This window comes from Gobio gobio, assembly GCF_949357685.1.
Source record: "Gobio gobio genome assembly, chromosome: 12".
NCBI lineage: Eukaryota > Metazoa > Chordata > Actinopteri > Cypriniformes > Gobionidae > Gobio > Gobio gobio.
Genome location: NC_137105.1, coordinates 39,322,953 through 39,345,302, shown reverse-complemented (window position 1 = coordinate 39,345,302; position 22,350 = coordinate 39,322,953). Strand labels below are relative to the sequence as shown.

Genomic DNA, 22,350 nt, shown 5'->3' with positions numbered 1-22,350 from the left:
CAAGTGATGGGAAGCCATTCCGCGAGTCGGTTCTTTCGAACAGTTCATTTAAAAATGGTTCAAAATAGATTCAGCGATTCTTGTAGGCTACATCAAGGCGTAATCACGTCATCGAGTGTTGCCTGACAAAAATCACCTTTACAACCAGCTTTCTTTCTTTTATGTGTTGTTTTTATTCGTTTTATTTAAATGATCCCTTGTTATTATTGTTTCCGTATAGGCTGGTAGCCTACCTGTTTGTTTATTTTTTTACTTTCACTTATCCTCTTCATATATAATTAGCCCATCTTTACTTCTTTCTTGATTTCTATGTGCTAATGCTAATGTTCACCTGAAGGTATTTGTATATTTTTTATATTTTCATGTTTTTGATTTAAAAAAAGACAATCGTATGATATACCTTCCTAATGTTTATTCTAATGTATAAAATACCCATTTATACTGTGCGAGTAAAATATTAAGACAACATTAATTAGGTTTTATATTATAGTCGAATTCTGCAAATATAAAATCAGGCTGTTGTTTAAAAATATGATTTTCAATAACATTTTTGTGATTAATTGATTAATGTTTTCCCAAAACTCTTTATTAGAAAAAGTAAAGACAAAAATGCAAGCAACCCTAATAATATTAAATTCTGTAAATGGCCTCTCAGCCAAATTATCTGTTCATGAACCGGTTCACCCAATTCATTGAAAAGATTCGATATAAAAGAACGATTCACGAATCGGACAACGCTCCTAAGTGGCATCAACCCCCGCCCATAAACGCTGCCACTTCCTTTTCTCGTTTAAATAAAACCACAGAGACTCAAACAGATGGCATATGTACCGACAGCGATGACTGTGGGAAGAATTAGATTTTCCATTAAGCATTCTTTAAGGAAATGACTGGCTGAGTCGTGATTTCCGCGATAAAGGGAAGAGCTCGGTGGAAATGATTATCCTCGTGGAGTACAATGACAGAAGCAGAGCTGGACGCTCTTTCAGGACGTGCAGATGTTGAAGACAGTTCATTAGAAGAAACGTTTACACTCATCCACTCATGTTCAACTTCACGGTCAAAACAAACGCACGTCGGACTGCTTCAAACCGACAAGGTAATGTAGCCTATATGTATTTTAATATAACGACGATAAACAGGAAAACTCAATAGGTCTGATTTTTTGTTTTGTTATACATTAGACTGAAAAAAAGAGAAAACAGTCAGTCACAATATTAACTCATCATATTAGACTATAATAATTGCAATGCCTTTATTTATCTCTTGTTTGGACAAGACTGTATTAGGTGTTCTATTGATAGGGAAGTTGTAAAATGCAATTGGTAGGATCTATTTTTACTTTAACCCTTACAGTGACAATTTTCTAGTCTAACTAATGTAGTCAGTTTTATTCTGTCATATTATATTTTTGACTTCTGAACAGCAGATGTTAACATATTTGTTGGTTACCTGGATTATTATTATTGTAATTTTTTGCATTGTACTGTACTAGTACAAAAATACAATTAAATCAATGTAGGTTACATATTTTCTATCTGTGGTGCATGTAGTAGCCTATAACTCTCTTTTTTTTTCTGTTCTATGTGTAGGATGGTCTGTAATCTCTTTCTAGGATCTCCAAGGATATGAACTGACACCAGGTCTGGACTGACTTTTGTGCTGTGCTTTTTGTGCAACGCAACTTTCTCAAACTCTTATACACACATGCACGGTGATACGAACGGTGTTACAAGGGAGGAAGACAATGTGCCTACTAGTGATGGCGTAGCCAGAAGAAACAACATGTCCTTCCAGCACAAAGGGCAAGTTTCATTGGGGATCATGGTTGTGGTAACAGGCATGGTGCTCTTCATGACCATGCAGTCTTACATTGTTCTCATTGGTGTGGCCTTAGTGTTTTTGGGCCTGTTCATCCTTATCCATGCCTTCTGCAATGTCATCAAATCCAGTCATGTAGCCTTGGCAGGTCACTTTCTTCTACACCCGCGAACGGGCACCCGTTACACCCACCATCAAGCCATTGCGGTGCAGAGGTAAGACGCAAATATTACACCAATTTCACACACATTTTGTGACCCTGGACCACAAAACAAGTCATAAGGGTCCATTTTTGGAAATTGAGATTGATCACCATTTATGAGATTTACACCATGTCAATAAATAAGATCTCCATTAATGTATGGTTTGTTAGGATAGAACAATATTTGGCTGAGATACAACTATTTGAAAATCTGGAATCTCAGGGTGCAAAAAAATCTAAATATTGAGAAAATTCTTCGTGATCCAATTTTTCAAACTTTAGTTAGTGTGTAATGTTGCTGTTAGAGCATATATAATACCTGTAAAATTATAAAGCTCAAAGTTCAATGCCAAGCGAGATATTTTATTTAACAGAAGTTCCCTTTCAAAGCCTACAGCGAACGGCCGGTTTGGACTACATCCCTGTATATCCTGCTTTAATTACGTCAGTAGAACAGTTTGTTGACTAACCTCCGCCCACAAGAATACGCAAAAAAGGGGGCGTGGTCTTGTTGCTCTCCCTCGTGGAGAAGAGGAAGTGTTGCGTTCGGTTGCGTTTGTCGCCATGTCGTCCAGACGCTGTTATTTTCATCCCGGAGTCAAATCACCTTTGTTTGGCCTTCAGGGACGCTGTAGTTTGAGCGCGTTCATCTCCCCGTTATGGTAAGAGGCGTGACCTTTCCAGGCAACGTGCGCTAAGCTGCTGTCGAATCACAACACGGGAACCGCTGGCACAATCAGAACTCGTTACGTATTTCTGAAGGAGGGACTTCATAGAACAGGGAAATCTTTCAAGCCGTTTTGAGGACAGTGAAAACAGCCATATACAGATAAGTAAATTGTCTGAAAAATACTGTTTTTTTACACGTGAAACATGAACACATGTTATATTGCACACTGTAAACACAATCAAAGCTTCAAAAAAACAGGAAAAACGGGACCTTTAAAGTTGTCCAAATGAAGACCTTAGCTATGCATATCACTACTAATAATACATTTTTGATATATTTACGGTAGGAAGTTTACAAAATATGTTCATGGGACATGATCTTTACTTAATATCCTAATGATTTTTGGCATAAAAGAAAAATCTATCATTTTGTCCCATACAATGTATTGTTGGCTATTGCCTCAAATATACCCGTACGACTTAAGACTGGTTTTATGGTCCAGGGTCACATATAATTAATTTATGAGTGCAATTAAAGAGAACCAAGGGTTTAGCCAAAGTTGTGGCAGTTGTATACAAAATAGACAAGTGTCTTGAAGTATGTAATTGTCAAACTGTCAATCAAGTTTCCGGAACAGTGTGAATAGATACAATATAAACAGAGAGGCTAAAGGCTGAAATACACTACATGACCTTTAAAATCAGAAACAGATTTTATTATCTGCAGACTGCCTCTGACCTTTGGCTACTAGCATTGACTGTAATTCGGGACAAAAATACGTACAGAATTTGTAGGGTAAATGGAAAATACCAAAATCAGGTTTTGAGAGGTCAGGATTCAGGAACCCACATGGATCAGTTTCATAGCACTCTTTTTTCTTTTTTTTGTATCTATCAATTTTTCAAAAATACTTTGACTTGGCTTTTATGATGAACATGTCTTTAATACAGAAATTATCATACATTGGATTCTTTTCGAATGCATAAAATCAACATTGTCAGGATGGTACATAGACATGTGGCAGTATATGGTAATACGATTTATCACAATAATGAACATGCACGATATTGTTATCGTGGGCACTTCAAAATACCATGAATAATTCTTTATTACGAATTATTCAGATTATTAGAATGCATTTTAAGAATACTTTACCCATCAACCGTTTAAAATGAACAACACGTCAAAGAGGAACGCACATTTATGTAAACAAACCCAACATGCATGAGCAGCACATGGCGGAACAAGTGAAGGAGATGCGCTGAATGAATATATGCACATTCACTCTCAGACAGCAGAGGGCGCTGACGGAACAGCAGAAATGCAGCCGTTTCCCCGGTAATCCTCGTAAACAAAACACTCACAGCCATTCAGATTTCTGTATTCGCTACATTGCTCATCACGTAACCAAATACTTAAAGACTTAAGGCTATTCATTTTCACATTTTCAAAAACATTTTATATTTTAATCTGGACTACATGCCCTAGATATTGTTTGAATATGTTCGGATTCTTTGTTGTTCAGTCACACACTTTACAATAAGTCTCTATTATTTAACATTAGTTCATTCATTAACAAACTGACAATGAAAAATACTTCTAAAGCATTTATTAATCTTTTTATTAAGTTAAATGTAAATTTCATAATTTAATAACACATTAAAATCAAAAGTTGTAACTGTATTATTTAATGGACCTGAGCTAAAACTAACAGTTGCTTTTTTAACTAACGTTATCAAAGAACAATAACTTCTGTAAAAATGTGCTTTATTGTATTTAAATGTTCGGTTCTTTTTGCTATAAGAAAGTTGTTAAACCTGTAAACACTTTTTTTGCAACTTATTGCAATACCGTGATAATACCGAATACCGGGATAAAAGCTTCAGCAATTAATCGCAACATGAAAAATGTATACCGGCACATGCCTAATGCTGCGTTCACACCGAATGCGAATAGAGCGTCTGGCGCGAGTGATTTCCATGTTAAGTCAATGGAAAGGCGCGTTGACGTGCGTCTGGAGGTCCTGCGGCGCGATTCCGCCTCATTCGCACGTCCAGTTCGCGATACATGCGTTATGCGCGAGTAGGGGTGTGCCGGTTTCAGAATTGGTGATGACGGTTATGATGTGAGTCAAACAAACAAATCCTTAACAACAAAAAAAACCTTTGCAATGAACATGCTATGTTTTATATAAATCACACACAGTAAACTAATCCTTTAAAACAAGTAGGCTACTTAAATTCTATAAGAGCTGCATAAAAATGAATGAGTAGCCTAGGCCTAAATTACAAATGATAAAATCTACATACCTTTACCAAAGAAAAAGAAAAAAGTCGAACAACGACTGTTGTGATAATACCTTAATTAAACTAACTAAATACAGGAAACAAAAAAAGTGCAATGACATTTTAAATTCCTAATCTTTTTCGACTTCCAAGTTCCGTGACAGGAACACCATGTTCACTTTACTTGGTTTTAGTGACGATCTGACAGGGGTAGCTATGTTACCCGCAGTGCTAAAAACTCGCTCTGATGCTTTGCTTGTAGCACAAATACACATGTATTTACGTGCCAATTTTGCTAAGAGCGGATAGCGTGTTTCATTGTCTCTCCACCATGCTAGTGGATTAGCCGTAGAGTCAATTGGTTGTTCTTGGAGATAGCGGGTTAACTCCATGTCAGCGCGCGCTCTGATCGGTAAAGGGGCAGAGATTTCAGACCTCCGTTTATTAAGGGGATCTCCAAGATTTCTCTTCTTGGTAGGGGGTGGTGCACAGACCTCTCCCGAATCATATCCAGCAGTAGCAGCCTCCGAAGCACCACTAACTCCGCCTCCGTTTCCCTCGTCAGCTGAGGGAACCTATCTAAAAAATGTTTTTTTTTTTTTTTTTTTTTTTTTTATGTTTGTAAAAAATATTTTAATAACACTGTTTTGGCGGTTATAGAGTTCTAATGACGGGGTTTAACTATAACTGTCGGTCTCACGGTTATATACTAACCGTCACACCCCTATGTGCGAGTGGTGCTTTTTGTGCATTCACGCGTTTGAAGCGGATTCGCGTCTGACGCCGGAGTTGAAAAATCTCAACTTTGCCGTCAATTCGTGCCGCGTTAACCAATCAGGAGCCTGCTTTCTGCTGTCACGTGGTAAAGTGACGTGATGAGAAACCCTGCATAAATTAAAAATACTACTATTGTGTCACAAGTACTATTGTAGTTTTAAGACTTTTTCAGGTGGGAATGTAGTTGTTTAAAGCTCATATCTGTGGAGAGCGCCTATTTAAAAAAAAGAAACTTGGAGTTGAGTTTTTGGAGTTGTGAGATCCAGGCGCTCAGCGTTCATAAACCCCGGCGTGAGCAGCCTTTCCTCGGCCAGTCCTTCTGACGTTTGCCGCTGGCTCTGATGTCTCTGTAATGGTGCATCTTGTGTGGATCTAACTGGCGATCTTTGGTGTCATGAATCTATAATTTGTTGTCTGCCAAATCGTTTTGACTGAGGGCAAAGAGAAGTTTCATAACTTTATTTTTTTAAGGATATTTAAATATACATGCAGTGAAGATAATGTAGGAGTTGCCTGGACCACATTTGTGTGGCTATTAATGCTTAATATATATTTTTAATGAAAATGAAAAGAGGCAGAGTGGTGTTTTATGACATATTTCTCCTGGAGCGCCTTGAACCAATTTGCCGCGGACGCGCGAATGGATTCAAACTAGACGCGGTAGACGTGATTTTGACGCACTATTTGCGTTTGGCGTGAACGCAGCATTATGGTACAGCTGTCCTGATGTCATAATGAAGAATATATATATATTGCTCACTGCTTTTTAGTACTTTTTCGCAACATGCAGAGACATGCAAAAAAACTAAACCAAACCCCACACATAACAGGAAATTACATCATAGAGTAGACACCCTACTAACCCTGACCTAAATAAGCAATCATGGTGGTTATGTGCAACACACTTCAGATTGTATAATTTCCTGTTCAGGTCTTTCATATGTGCTCTGTTAATAAATATAGATCTGTTTTACTCAAGAAACCAAGAAAGCGAGCAAAGATGAGCATAACCGATCCATCGCAAATGCAGATTGATATCTGCTTCTCAGTAGCATTTACATATTTAAAGCTGCAGTACATAACCTTTTTTGGTTAAGCATTATCCAAAATCTATTGCGAATCCGTTGCGGTGAATGAATGACAGCCACACAAACTCCTCAAAACATTAGATTCATCCGCGCTGAGGAGCCGCGCAGACGCACAACCCACGTACAGATAACTCCACAAATAACTGCAATTGCAGGTTTCAAACAGAGATGACGACACAGAGGCAAAACTTACGGACTGCAGCTTTAAAAAGAATAAAATGGCAACTATAAAAATAACTAGATAGGTTAGCTGATTACCTTAAAGGTCCCATTGCATGGCATTTTTCTATTATTTTATAATGTTTCCTGAGGTGTACTTATATTGTTAGTATGATTTTTACATTAAAAAATGTCATAATTTTGAAATAAAAGGCATTTTTTCTATACTGTTATTACCCCTCTGGCTGAATGCCCTGTTTCAAGGGGCGTGTCTGCTGTGAGACTTCAGTGAAAACGCCCACTGTTGTGATTGGCTGACATCTTTGCATTTGAAATGAGTGTTAGATTATGTTGCAGAGGAAGGGGAGGTAACCTTTCCTGGTATGACGTCATAACAGGAAAATTCCAGATCAGCTCATCTGAGCTCTCATTTTCTCAAAGGCAGAGAAAGACAGCCAGAACTCGGTTTACGCCCATCAACATTTCTAGCCACTTGGGGACCATATACAGGCTAGGGGAACTCATATTAATGTTGAAAAACCTCATAAAAATGAAATTTTCATGCCATGGGACCTTTAAAGCATTAGTTCATCCAAAAATGAGAATTCTGTCATTAAATACTTACCCTCATGCCGGTCCAAACCCGTAAGACCGTTGTTCATCTTCGGAACACAAATTATTTAAAAGATAAAAAGTTCTGTTTTAATGTACCCAAGTGTACCTAAAATAAAGTGTTTAATATACAGGTATGTGGCTCTTAATTTCTTTTTAATTACCCACTTGTAAACTCATGTTTAATGTTCTTTTTTATAAATATAGTATTTGTATTAAATCTATATTCATTGAGTTGAATCAATAATCGAAATCGAATCGAGAATCTAATTGAATTGGAACCCCTGAATTGAGACCCAGCCCTAGTAAATAGTAGGCTACAAGCAACTTAATTAACTGAATTCATAAAAACAACCATATAAATGTTTTTAAATTTCATTAAGATTTCCCACAAATTCTGTGTTGTGTAAAATGAAAACATAAAACATAATTTAGTTTATCTTTTAATTTAATTAAACACTTTTTTATCAAACAAAGTTTCATTATTTCATTATAAAAATAAAAATTGTGATTTATTACTTAAATTATTTATTATTTATTTATTATTTATACATTTATTATTATTACATTAGTGTTTTACATTAGTGTTTAGTGCTTAAGTGACTCTCAGAGCGGCTCTGGAGATGACGTTCGTGTGTTCATGTCCTCATATGAGACGGCAGAGATGAATTGAAGGTTGAACCACTGTAGTCACATGGACTATTTTAATGATGTCTTTACTACCTTTCTGGGCCTTAAAAGCTGCAATGACTTTGCTGCCAATGTGTGGTTCAGAAACCTCTCGGATTTCATCAAAAATATCTAAATTTGTGTTCCGAATATGAACTAAGGTCTTAAGGGTTTGGAACGACATGAGGGTGAGTAACTAATGACAGAATCTTCATTTTTGGGTAAACTAACTCTTTAAAAGTCCATAGATATCGCCGTCAGTTCGTACTGGCGTTAACACTTTCTCCAACAAGCGGATGCGCTAAGACCTGTTTTCCTCTTTGCCCATGCGACGTTCGGCATAAAGCCTATTGGGACAACAGGTGGTTGGTTTACTCGCTTACTTTTACTTAGTATGAACAATAGTAACGGTAATAGTGATGTTTTGTTTTGCACACACTATATGACTGCTGAAAAAATGTAAACATCAGTTGTGAAACTTATTTTGTATACACTCAGTATTTCTCTGGCTTTCAGTTGATAAAAATCTGCAAACTAAGAAGGTGCTCTGTCTCTTCTCGACCCACTCTTAGTTTGAAAGCCAAAGTTACGCAGATGTAACAAATGTTCTGATTATAGAAGTAGGTCAGCAGTGAAAACAGTGAGAGTCTGCAGTGTTAGATGATGGGTCTGCTGCACCCCGTCCTAAACTAACTCATGTCTCCACCATTTACATCTATTTTCACTGTACGATGTACTAGTCGTCGGAAGGCAAGCTTTACATTTTCCTCTTATAGCAAGAGCAAGGAACCATATATCCAATATGCCTTTATATATGAGATGCTGGTAGTTCATTCATACTTCACACTTCAGCTTTATCTATTTATTTACTTTTTATAATTCCACTTTAATATGCAGACAACTGTGTGGTGCTATCAAAGCATTCCTCGTTGTTTGTTGAGCATTTTTGCAATTTGTTTGGTGACTCTAGTTATGCAGAAATTGCATACTAGATTTTTTAGGGTGTCATTCTGTGGTGCCCATGTAAATGACAGCTCAACACAACAGTGTTTTCCATGTAATATCGTTGTGAATTACAGTAATTAGTTTAAGTGTTTAAACTGACTCCCCTTTGTCAAAGCAATCAGAAACCTTTTTCAAACGTGTCAGCGCTTGAATGCAATCATGAAATGTAATTAATGGAGAAACTGAGAGAAAATGTTAAGGCAAGGTAATGTTTACAGACCAAGTGAAGACTGAACAGCTGCTGGCCGCCAAATTCTTTCAGTGTTCCATGTCTGAGGGAGAGAGAGAGAGAGAGAGAACAAGAGAAAGAAAAGGCCCATTGCCATGTACATACTAGTAAGTTGCTGGTACTTCATAATGATCTCAGTTTATATACAAAAATATATTTATGGGCTTTTTGTTTAGAGAATCATGCGTGGAAGATAGGAGAATCAAAGAACCAAGAATCAAAGGGAGCAGAGCAGTTTATTCTGACCACATGATCAGGACTACAGATGTTAACAGAAAGCAGTCAGCATTGTAAACTAGCCCAGAAAAAATGAAGAGGGAGGGCTCGAGAGGAAGAGAGACGAGATTTTTGTTTCTTGCAACATACTGAAGCCATCAAATCAGTGCCTAGGGGTCTCCCCCTTCTCTCCACCCCTTGTCTTTTTGGCAACTGAAGTACAGTAGTTTAAAGAGAATAATGCTAAGCGTCTTTAAAAAAAAAAAGAAAAAGTCTTTGGTTTTGAACTCGAAGTTGGATTCACTTAAAAAAAAGAATTGCATAAACAAATGCAAGCACAATCTGGGAAATTCCCTCTGAAATTAATGTTGTTTCCATAATTTGTTAACCTAAATGTCCAGATTAGTTGCTAATTAAAGGGGGGTTGATTATGATTTCACTTTTTTAACTTTAGTTAGTGTGTAATGTTGTTTGAGCATAAAAAACATCTGCAAAGTTACGTGTTCAAAGCAAAGGGAGATATTCTCTTTCAAAGAAATGTGCGCTTGACTGTGCAAAAAAAAAAAAAAAAAAGAAGTATATTTTCAGCTTTAGTGACATCACTAACCCTAAAATTTACATAAACCCTGCCCCTGGCAACGTGCAAGGGGGTTAGGCCACGTTGAGGAGAGTATATGTTGTTGTAGCAGAGCACATTTGGGCGTCTGCTCAAGGTTTCGCATCCGTCTTTTAACATTTATTGCAATACAATACATAACACAAATGCAATAGCATGTCATAAAAGCAAGATGACAACATAAGTTATAACCGTAATAAACCGTAACTAAACTGTTCTATCTTCATGCAGCATATTCTCTGGCTCTGTAGGCATCTTACAACAGTTTCCACATGAGCGATTTATAGATTATTGTGACCGAATATGCTAATCAATGACTTGAAGATAGTTAAAGGTGAACTATGCAAGATTTTTTGCAGTAAAATATCCAAAAACCACTAGGCCAGTGTTATATATTTTGTTCAGTTGAGTACTTTGAATATCCCAAATGTTTCCAACTATTTGTAAATCGTGAGAAATTGCTATTTGAACCAAGGAACCGGGACGTGTGAGCTATGCGTTTGAGGGAGTCGCCTGTCGATTGCGTCATATCTGCGTTACCCTCGGTTTCCGGTTTTATTTAGCAGAAACGCTGTACTCTCACTGCAGTGTGAACAAGTGTCATAGCAGCCGCCGAGCGAACGTCATAACTTCCATTTTAACACACTCCGATATATCTAATACGATAAACAGAGTTGCGTTACCTCATACTCATGACTGGAAAAGTGGAATAAGTGGAAAAGTCCTGCCGGCGACTATGCCATAATAACAGTCCCGCTCTTCCATCGCTCCTGCGGCCTTGCTCAGCTCCACAACACTTGGTCCTGCTCTGCTTCATACTACAGTAATGTTAATAATCGCATCTATGAACATAATTTCTGCCCGAGTCCTATCCTGACTGTTTTTTACCGGCTGTGAGGTGAAGACCACATGTCCCAAGATTCTGCGCTCAAACGTGGCATCATCAAACTACGCCTTTGTTTTGAACAGGCGACCTCTAGTGGACGGAAAAGTTACATAGTGTAGTTTGAACTCCACGTCAGCTATTAAATTCATCAACTAATCATTCAGAAAGTCCTGTTGCATTCTACATGTAGTCACTTCTTCTTGAGTCTCTCCATCATTTTCCAACTCCGGTTTGAACATAAAAGGCTGAACAGTTTCTGACATTTTCAGTGTGTGTCTGCTTGAGGTAATCGGAGCTGCTAACATGAGCTCTTAAAGCTCCGCCCTCTTCTAGAAAGGGGCCGGGACCGGGAGCAGCAGCTTATTTGAGGGACTCACAAAACCATCACGTTTTTGCTCGCCCTCAAAAAGTGACAATTTTAACATGGTATTAAAATCTGTGGGGTATTTTGAGCTAAAACTTCAGAAACACACACCAGAGACTTATTTTACATCTTATAAAAAGGGGCATTGTAGGACCTAATGGAGAAATGGTATGCCTAAAGTAAAATCGAAGAACAAACTGGTGTGATGTCATTTCAAACAAAATCAGGCAAAAATGAACTTTGTTGTTTGGAGTTTGTTTGTTTGGAATTTTTTTCATAAAAAGTTTGCTCCGGCTGGTAAACACATTGGTCCAACCCACCATTTGTCTGTGGTGATTACATAATAAGGTGTGGCTCTGAGGCTCCGCCTTCTTTGGTGTGGAAATCTTCTCCGGCTCATTTCTTGTATTCAGTCTATCGAGTAAAAACACGGACACACTGGAGAGCCGCTTTGTAGTAAAACTTAAAGTTGTAATTCTATAATTTAAAGCGACACTGACACTGTTTTTCATGCATAATACTGCAAAGCTGCTTGCTATAAAGGAATCTATTGTATAAAGTATCAGATGCTTTCTTATGGTGCGTTCACACCGGACGCGAATGACGCGATTCGCGCAAGTGATTTACATGTTAAGTCAATGCAAATACGCGAATAGACATTCTGCGGTGCGATTTGCGTGAATGAGGCAGCACGAATGACGCGATTCGCGTGAATTGAGCGTTTGACGCGTGATTCGCGAGAATGCCGCGAATCGTCCGAGTTGAAAAATCGGAACTTTGGCGGATATTCGCGCCGCGTTAACCAATCAGGAGCTTGCTCTAGTAGTGACAACAATGAGGAGAAAATCTGTACAAAATCTTAATATCTGGTTCAGACAATATGATTATCACTGTGATAAAATTAAATGACATGAAACACAACCCAGTATCTTTTTGTTAAATGCAAGTGTATGTATGATCAATAATACAAAAGTATAAGTAAAAGGTATGATAAGCTATACATGAAATAAAGCAAACAATTCAGTCAAACATTCAAAGTCAGTGCTAGTCGGCTACAACTGTAACGTAAAGTTATAGCCTAAAAATAAAAAAAGTAATAAAACTTCAGTTTGCCCTCAGCCTAAACGATTTGTCAGGGAACAAATTATAGATCCATGAGACCAAAGATCACCCGTTACATATACACAAGACGAGTTATAGCTCGAGACACACCACAGAGACATCAGAGCCAGCGGCAGACGGCAGAAGGACTAGCCGAGGAAAGGCTGCCCTCGCCGGGGTTAACGAGCGCGGAGCGCCGTTGATCCACTGGAGCTCACAACTCTTAAAATGCCAGATAAATTTTTCAAATAGGCACTCTTTTTATAAATAAACCACAGATTTGAGCTTTAAACAACTACATTATCGCCTGAAAAAGTCTTAAAACTACGTTTTGTCACATATTCACAGCCCATGTCAGCCATTTCTCAATGAGACGAGCCGGCCGGCCGGCAGAAGCCCCTCCCATGACGTGAATTTGCATCTGTTGTGAAGTGAATTTCACGCGCGAATGAAGCGAGTAAACTCAATGTTCAAGCGTCCAACTTTGCGTGTATAGCGCGAATTATTCGCGTCCGGTGTGAACGCTACATAAAAATTCTGGTGCTGGACATGATTCGAAATGGTTAAAGCAGCACTAGGTAACTTTTCAACCTTTATAATATATTTTGAAACCTCTTGTGATGATACATCGACTTACAATAGGTTGAATGACACGTCAGCCATAGCCTGACGGGGTCTCTATCATTTTTAATCGTACTTTTAAACTTCGGGTTTCGGGTAGTAACCCGAGAAAAAAAGAACTACAAAATTCGACTGCTTCACGGCATATACGTCACTTCCACCACCACGCCCACTTCCTTAAATTCGGACGTGCGAGCCAAACTATTATTTGTTTGCCGAATGTTATAGTCATGGCCGAAGCAGCACAGAAAAATAAGAAAGCAAAGGTTTTGTCGGAGGAAAGCAAAAAGAGTAAACGAGAAAGTGATCGGATTAAAGGCAGGACGAGGATAAACATTGGGCCGGTGTTTGCTCGCGGGCATGAGCTGGAGGAGGAGGGGCTACATTCTTGCAAGTAAATACACATGATAAGACGTACAAAATCATATTTTAGGATACCTAACATGTCTTTGATATTGGTTTATTTGTCTTGCCTCAAGCTATAATGCAAATCGATTTTTCACATTTGCAGATTCATCTATGGTAGCTTGATATTATAATATTGACGATATATGGTGATTACCTACCACTCAAACATTGAATTGAAGTATCATATAGATTCTGTAAAACTGGAAACAATAGACTAGGCTACTATAATGACGCTGGCTTGTAAACGTGAGCATCGCGATCATTTGGCGTTTGAAAAAAATAAAACCCATGAAATTATAATCGTATGACATGCTGAACATATGCCACTGTACCTGGGATGAAGACATTTCACACGCGATGCAAGCAGAACACCTGCATGTGAACTCCATAGACAGGTGAACTCCTCCCGCAGTGTTCAGGGCTATCATGGTTGTCATGTCAACAAAAGGACGTGCAATGCATCCACTGATGTAGAATGACAGTTTACGACAGTAGTAGAGGACAATACTGTTTCCCAACTGTAGGGGGACCCCGAGAGCAAAAACTACCTAGTGCTGCTTTAAATGGTCCTGAAAAAAATAGTCACAAATGAATCAAAAATGACTGCATTGGAATTTCATCTATTGGAAACATTTGGTACTGCGCACAAACAAATTCTTACTGAAAGCAAATTTGGAACACAGCTTAGATTTATGGCTCTGATTTTCACACAGTTTTTTGGAAAATATATATTTCATATAAACATTTAATTGTATTTTTATGCGTTTTTTTTCATTATAACTTTTTTCAAGTTCACTCTTTAAAACTATTTTCAATTCAGCAATTATCTGCCAAGTGTTGTCTTTAAAAAGAGACCAAACTTAGTCGTTCAAGATTTATGACAGTTTAAGTTGGAAATTTCTTAAAACTAAACCATAAAATCACCTAAAAATACAAAATATTGAATAAAAAAACAATATCAAGCTAAAAAATAGTGCAATCATTTCATTGAAAAAAAAAGAAGGATTCGGTCATTTTTGACAGACAAGCGAACAGTACCAGAGGGTTAACTGCTGCTGCTTTCTCACCGTTGTCATTTTTGTTGTTTTTGTTAATGTGAGGAAAGTGTGCGGTACATATTTATCTAAATGCCACAACAAAGGTATTTCAAACTCCTTTTACCCCTTCTTTTTAAGCGAATAATAAAAAAGAACTTCACTGTGAGTATATTGGGGCATTTTAAGCCACATACTCAAACGATATTGTGATACAGGTATTCATGCGGCACTGCTCTTCCCTTTCCCCAGGAGGCTGGATCGGATCCGGAGGGCTACGGCAGAGAATCAAAGTACAGTCCAAGTGCCTCCCACCTCAGACGGCAGTCCACAGAGCCTACCTGCAACACCACCTCCCTGGCAAATGGAGCCGCCGCCATCCTATGAGACTGTTATGAAGACCACTACAGCTGTGAACCAACCTTAACTACTGCTGGGACTGTGGACACCAACATTTAATGATTGAAAAGCTGGGGGTGCACAGATATTAAAATCCATCCGATTCAGATAAGCCAGTAATGATTTTCATGTTAAGATAGCCAATAAATGTCAGATATTAAAATCCATACCATAAAAAGCTAAATACTTTTAAATTCTACAACCGAATGTAGGCATCAAAACGTTGTGAAGTATGAAAGAAGGATAAGTTTTTATTTTTTATTTCTGCTAAAAAATGACAATAATTTAACTTATTTTTCATGCATGAAGGCACACAGCTCTGCATGCACTTGTCAAGATGATGCACTTAAAGGGAATTTTTTTTATTTATTCCACTATCCCTTTAAGTTATTGTTAGATACAGGCTGCAAAAATAATCTAAAAGGGAAACGAGTTCACAAGCAAATACACAATATTGACTGATAAATAAATAAAAAATTCTGTAATGTCTACTGATAGCAGATATATCGCGCAGCTCTATTTCTATCTCTAATATGTTCTAAAAATGAAGTGCCTTGAGTGATAAGAAACTTCAGTTTTTACATTTTGTACTAATACTTTGGACTTCCAACCTAAAACTGAACTAGCCAATATTAGTGCTATTTGTTACATGTAGTTTGACAGAACATGCTAGTTTCCTATTTCTTAGGGATGCACTGATATGGCAATTTTGGCCTACGTGATAACCGATTTTTTTAATGTTTTAAAACCGATAACTCTATCTCTACATGCTTCAAATGACAAACTGTGGAAAACGGCTTTTAAAACATCTTTTTTATCTTACAGTCACAAAGGATTTGTAGGCTAATTTTTATAAACCATTGGAAAAAAGAAATGATACATGCACATGGTCAACTTTTATGCATTTAAAAATGGGTAGTCCAACTAGAAATAATGAGTCCCATCATTAGGCTAAAAATATATATAGCAGGCTATTTTGTTTAATTGGTACTGAGTACATACAAAAAAATCATGTTTATTGGCTGATAACTGGTAACAATGACTTAAACATTAATATTATTTATTTTACTTTTGTATAGCTATATATGTGGATACTGAAATGGAAAATATACTTAAATTATCTGACAGTAAATCACAGTATAAATGTTATAAAGACTGGGGTCTGACAGACCCCAATGCCATTACAAAAGTTCTTACTACTACTACTTGCTAACCTAAGTAGTTCCTACTAACTACTTTCCAATGTGTTTTTACTTGGAACAGTGTTACTAGAATATAGATACCAGTCACATTAATGATCATTCAGGGGGTCAGTAATATCCGTTGAATGGGTTTTGAATAGGATTAGATGGACTTAAAGGGAATCTGAAAGGGAAACAAGATATGAAAAATACATTATTATTTAATATTACACATACACTACCATTCCAGTTTTGTCTGTAATATTTTTAAATGTTTTTGAAAGAAGTCTCTTATGCTCACCAATGCTGCATTTATTTGATCAATAATACAGTAATATTTTGAATATTATTACAATTTAAAATAACCGTTTTCTATTTGAATACATTTGAAAATTAAATTTTTCCTGTGAAGGCAAAGCTGAATTTAAAAAAAAACATTACTCCAGTCTTCAGTGTCACATGATCCTTCAGAAATCCTTCTAATATGCTGTTTTGCTGCTCAAGAATTTTTTTTAAAATTATTATTATCAATGTTGAAAACAGCTGAAAACAATCTATGAAAGTAACTACTTAATATTATTCTGGAAACCGATCAATTTTTTTAAAGATTCTTTGATGAATAAAGTAAATGTAAATGTATTGACTATTTTGATCAATTTAATGCATCCTTGCTGAATAAGAATTACCTTCTTTAAAAAAATAAAGGTAGTGTTTATTATTGGGGGATCTGGGACCCCAAATATAAAGTCTGTCTGAACAGAACATGAAGGTTAACACTTTTCATGGCATCGAGTACCTCTTTATCAATAAGCTGAACCAAAATTTTAATTGTGCCTTGATTTTTGTTAATGACCAGAACATGTTTTGATTAGAAAGATTTAGAAATGTCATAATGTATATAATCTTATTTTTGGTAGGCTTACTTTTATGTTGTATAATTTAGGATTGAGGAAATGTGCCTCTCTCCAGAATGTCACGTTCACTGTCACTTTAACAGGCCTACCAGAAACTATTATCTCTGTTTTGTGTGTATGTATGTTTATTATTTCTATATCCCATAATGCTGCATATGTCTATTTTCTGTCATGTTTTGTCAGTTACACGTGATTTTCTTTGTGTATTGCCTGGCTATCACCTGTGCATATAAACACCTTATGATACAAAAGCTCTGTTGTTGATTTGTATATAACCAATAATATGATCAAACTAAAGGTTTTTTTATGCACTTTATCTTGTATGACTTCTACTATATTTAGTTAATATTCTGGAAAGGAACATAGTAAGATTACTTAAGCCAATGCAACCTTTACCTGGGGGAAGGTCATCTGACTAAGGCCCATTACAGGTTCAATGATCTGGATCTTGGTTCTCCACTGGCTCTGCGTCCTGTCAGTCACTCCTGCCCTCTCAGTCTGCCCTTCACCTCTATGGGGACACAGTCATAAAGCTCCACACTCTCACCGGTTCTTTCCTCTGTTAACTCAGTTAACCACTGCTGGATCTCTACGCTTCTTCTATGGCAGAGAACAAGCCGTACCGCTATGGGCTCATTGTTCTTGGGATGGCGTTTGTGGCATTGGGTATGTTCATGATTTCTGTAGAGGAACCACAGGTGTTCGCCACGTTCTGTGCTATGGGAGTGATAATGGTGGGCATGGGGACGGTCTGGTCGGTGTGTCAGTGTTACCCCAGGGTAAGGAAAGTGGGCTGTTCCCACTGTTCAGTAATAGATGGATTATATTTTTTATGTTCATAGCATTTACTTTGATTATAATGTGCATATAATTTGACAGAGTGTGTTACATTAGAGCGTTTCCCCTGTCCAACAGGTGACTGTTATACTGGCAGAGAAGGAAGAGCTCTGTGGGGCTGAAAAACAGGACTTGAGTGCTGAAAGCTTGGATGAAAAAAGGTTTGAGCAGATCACAACACAGAAGAAAATATTTTAAATACAACCCCAAATCAGAAAAAGTTGGGACAGTATGGAAAACGCAAATAAATAAAAAATTTACTTTGACTTGTATTTCATTGCAGACAATATGAACACAAAATATTTCATGTTTTGTCTGGTCAACTTCATGTCATTTGTAAATATGCATCCTTTCCTGTCATTTAGACCTGCAACACATTTAAAAAAAAGTTGGGACAGTAAAGCATTTACCACTTTGTAATGTTGCCATTCCTTTTCACAACACTTAAAAGACGTTTAGGGACTGAAGACACCAAGTGATGAAGTGTTTCAGGTGTAATTTTGTCCCATTCTTCCTGCAAACAAGTCTTAAGGTGGGCAACAGTACGGGGTCTTCGTTGTCGCATTTTGCGCTTCAAAATGCGCCACACACTCTCTATTGGAGACAGGTCGGGACTGCAGGCCGGCCAGTCAAGTACCCGTACCCTCTTCCTCCGCAGCCAGGACTTTGTAATGTGTGCAGAATGTGGTTTTGCATTGTCTTGTTGAAATATGCATGGACGTCCCTGGAAAAGATGTCTTCTTGAAGGCAGCATATTATGCTCCAAAATCCTCTATGTACTTTTCAGCATTAATGGTGCCTTCACAGAAGTGCAAGTTACCTTTGCCAAGGGCACTGACACAACCCCATACCATGACAGACCCTGGCTTTTGGACTTGTTGCTGGTAACAGTCTGGATGATCCTTTTCTTCTTTGGTCCAGAGCACACGGCGTCCATTCCTCCCAAAAAATACCTGAAATACTGATTCATCTGACCACAGTACACATTTCCACTGTGTGATGGTCCATCCCAGATGCCTCCGAGCCCAGAGAAGTCGACGGCGCTTCTGGACACTGTTAACATAGGGCTTCCTTTTGGCACAGTACAGTTTTAACTGGCATTTGTGGATGTAACTACGTATTGTGGTACTTGACAAAGGTTTGCCAAAGTAGTCCTGAGCCCATGTGGTGATATCACTTATAGATGAATGACGATTCTTGATGCAGTGACGATTCTTGATGCCCTGAGGGATCGGAGATCATGGTTGTTCAGCTTAGGCTTGCGCCCTTGTCCTTTACGCACTGAAATTCCTCCAGATTCCTTGAATCTTTTAATTATGTTATGCACTGTTGAATGTGAAATATCCAAATCTCTTCCTATCTTTCTTTGAGGAACATTGTTTTTAAACATTTCAATAATTTTCTCACGTATTTGTTGGCAAACTGGCGATCCTCGGCCCATCTTTGCTCCTAAAGGATTAGACCTTTCTTGGATGCTGCTTTTGTACCAAATCATAATTACAATCACCTGTTGACATCACCTGTTTCAAATCACATCATTATTTAACCATTTTACCTCATTACTAGCCCTAAATTGCTCCTGTCCCAACTTTTTTTGAAATGTGTTGCAGGTCTGAATGACAGGAAAGGATGGATATTTACAAATGACATGAAGTTGACCAGACAAAACATGAAATATTTTGTGTTCATATTGTCTGCAATGAAATACAAGTCAAAGTAAATTTAGAAATCACTTCTTTTTTTTTTTTTTTTTTTTTTCGTTTTCCATACTGTCCCAACTTTTTATGATTTGGGGTTGTAAATTGCATATAGATATTAAAGGATTAGTTAACTTTTAAATAAACTTTTGCTGATAATTTACTCACCCCCATGTCATCCAAGATGTCCATGTCTTTCTTTCTGCAGTCGAAAAGAAATTAAGGTTTTGGATGAAAACAGTCCAGGGTTTTTCTCCATATAATGGACTTCAATGGGCTCCAAATGGTTCAAGATCCAAATGACAATTTCAGTGCAGCTTCAAAGGGCTTTAAACGATACCAGACGATGAATAAGTGTCTTATCTAGCGAAACGATCAGTTTCTGCGAGAAACCGAGCAGTATTTATGCTATTATTTTACTTATTTTCAGACGAGCGTGATCATCTCTGAGCTCAGCCATAACTTCCGGCAAGTGAGGTCAAATTTGATCGTGGTCATAGATATATCGATAGCCGCAGCGGTTCCTACCAGACCGGTCTGAAATAGTGCCAATATAAACACTTATTATAAGTGTACCATAAGGATTCAGGGTTAGACAAAACACTGTTTGGAAAATGGATTCATGTTGTACATTCTCATTATATAATTGTTGTAAATCTTGAACACAAAAAAAGTTATGGACAGCAGCTTTAAAAGCATACATTTTCTAATTGGAATCTTAAACTTAATTCAAGAAAGCACGTCTATTTTTATTCTCTTGTAAATTCGTTTTCTAGAAAATACTCAAATATTTATCTATTTTTTGGCAATAAAGCCTCTACAAAGCTCATTAGGAATGAGAAAAGGACTTGCTGGATTGTAGGAAGCTGGGTGTTAACTAAATGGATGCAATTTGAATGCCAATTTGCAGTCACTTGCGGAATATATTTAGTCTCACACCTCATGAAGAGAATAAATGTCATTTTGAGGGAAAGGTTAAGATTTTTGATGATAGATTATGAGGAAATACATTTAAAAAAATAATTATGTGCATGGACAAATCATTTATATTAAACTGCAACATTCTGTAAAAAAAAAAAGAGAGATTTGTCAATTTTGATTTCATGGTGATTATAAGAGTGAAAGGTTAATGTAAATGATCTCTCCACATTCATTCATTCATTCATTCATCCATCCATCCATCCATCCATCCATCCATCCATCCATCCATCCATCCATCCATCCATCCATCCATCCATCCATCCATCCATCCATCCATCCATCCATCCATCCATCCATCCATCCATCCATCCATCCATCCATCCATCCATCCATCCATCCATCCATCCATCCATCCATCCATCCATCCATCCATCCATCCATCCATCCATCCATCCATCCATCCATCCATCCATCCATCCATCCATCCATCCATCCATCCATCCAGTCAACTCAGTGAACTTTCTTCTCGTTCTGTCATTACACTGAAGTCTGTGTGTGTGTGTGTTTTCTGAGGACCCATCAAGACTCATTAAGTCTAAATTCACTCACTCTGTAACTGGGTTAAGCGGCTAGATAATTGAATCTTAGAGAATCTTACCTCTTCCAGAGAATGTAATTATGCTGTACGTGATGAGATTATTTTTGTAAAAATCTTAAAGAGACAAGGGTTCAATTTTACAACTCAACAGCCTCTAAGAGCTAGCTCAATACCACAAGGGTGTTAGATTGTGCGCTCCGCATGATCGTCAGTTTTATGTAAATTGCATGGATACTAGTAAGTTTAACTCTTCACAAAAATACAATTTATTAAATCTTTTTTAAATTAGCACCAACTACAATATGCACCTTTAAAATTGCATAAAACTCACATGTATTTTCCTGTTACAGTCCACCGAAACCAATAAGAGCTCCCTTGGCTGACTTCTGTGATGAAGAAAAAGTAGAAATATCAGCAGATCCAAAATTCCACACTGAGCACAAACACGGTGAGCGTGTCATCGTCCTCCACACATGTCGAAGTTCTCCCAGTGTGCTGGAATGTTCTAGCACTCCACTGACGGACAGAAGAACCACAGGAACAAACCCGAACCGAGAGATGTACTATGGGAAAATGGAGGACTCCTGTTACTACACATCTGAGCTGGACAGTGAATAGTGCCTGATTAATGTCCAAAATCATTATCTACATCTGACATAAAGATTTGCCAGACAACTTTAAAAAAAATATTTTAAATAACTTATATCAATATGTTTAAAGGGGACCTATTATGACTCTTTTTACAATACAATAGTGTCTCATGTGTCCCCAGAATGTGTTTGTGAAGTTTCATCTTAAAATACAAACAAGATCATTTAATATACCATGTTGTAAATGCCCATTTTTGAGTGCAAGTAAAAACATGCTGTTTTTGTGCATGTATCTTTAAATGCAAATGAGCTGCAGCTCCCCACCCAATTTTCCAGGAGAGGGCGGAGCCTTTACAGCTCTTGCATTGGATACTCTGCCAAAAAACTAACAAAACATCTGTTTGGTTTTGATTATCATCTCTATCGTGGTCACGCTCACATGACATTGCT

The 22,350-nt window shown here is 37.5% G+C and overlaps 2 protein-coding genes across 2 annotated transcripts; both read left to right on the top strand.

The window, feature by feature from the left end:
• Positions 1-736: 736 nt before the first annotated feature.
• On the top strand, positions 737-17,504 carry LOC307134632 (uncharacterized protein). The gene is made up of 3 exons (XM_079830516.1): positions 737-1,099; positions 1,593-2,036; positions 15,016-17,504. Exons 2-3 carry the CDS (start codon positions 1,708-1,710, stop codon positions 15,188-15,190), a joined length of 504 nt encoding a protein of 167 aa, XP_079686642.1. The 5' UTR covers positions 737-1,099; positions 1,593-1,707; the 3' UTR covers positions 15,191-17,504.
• Positions 17,505-17,859: 355 nt separating this feature from the next.
• bsnd (barttin CLCNK type accessory subunit beta) lies at positions 17,860-21,928 on the top strand (the record flags this gene model as incomplete). The annotated part of the gene is made up of 3 exons (XM_079830447.1): positions 17,860-18,036; positions 18,173-18,255; positions 21,661-21,928. 3 exons carry the CDS (start codon positions 17,860-17,862, stop codon positions 21,926-21,928), a joined length of 528 nt encoding a protein of 175 aa, XP_079686573.1.
• Positions 21,929-22,350: the final 422 nt, after the last annotated feature.

Bases quoted from the DNA above. Each gene is read 5' to 3' on its own strand.
- LOC307134632 (XM_079830516.1), top strand. From the start codon at position 1,708: ATGCACGGTGATACGAACGGTGTTACAAGGGAGGAAGACAATGTGCCT. The intron at 2,037-15,015 runs GTAAGACGCAAA...CCCTTTCCCCAG, and splicing joins CAAGCCATTGCGGTGCAGAG to GAGGCTGGATCGGATCCGGA.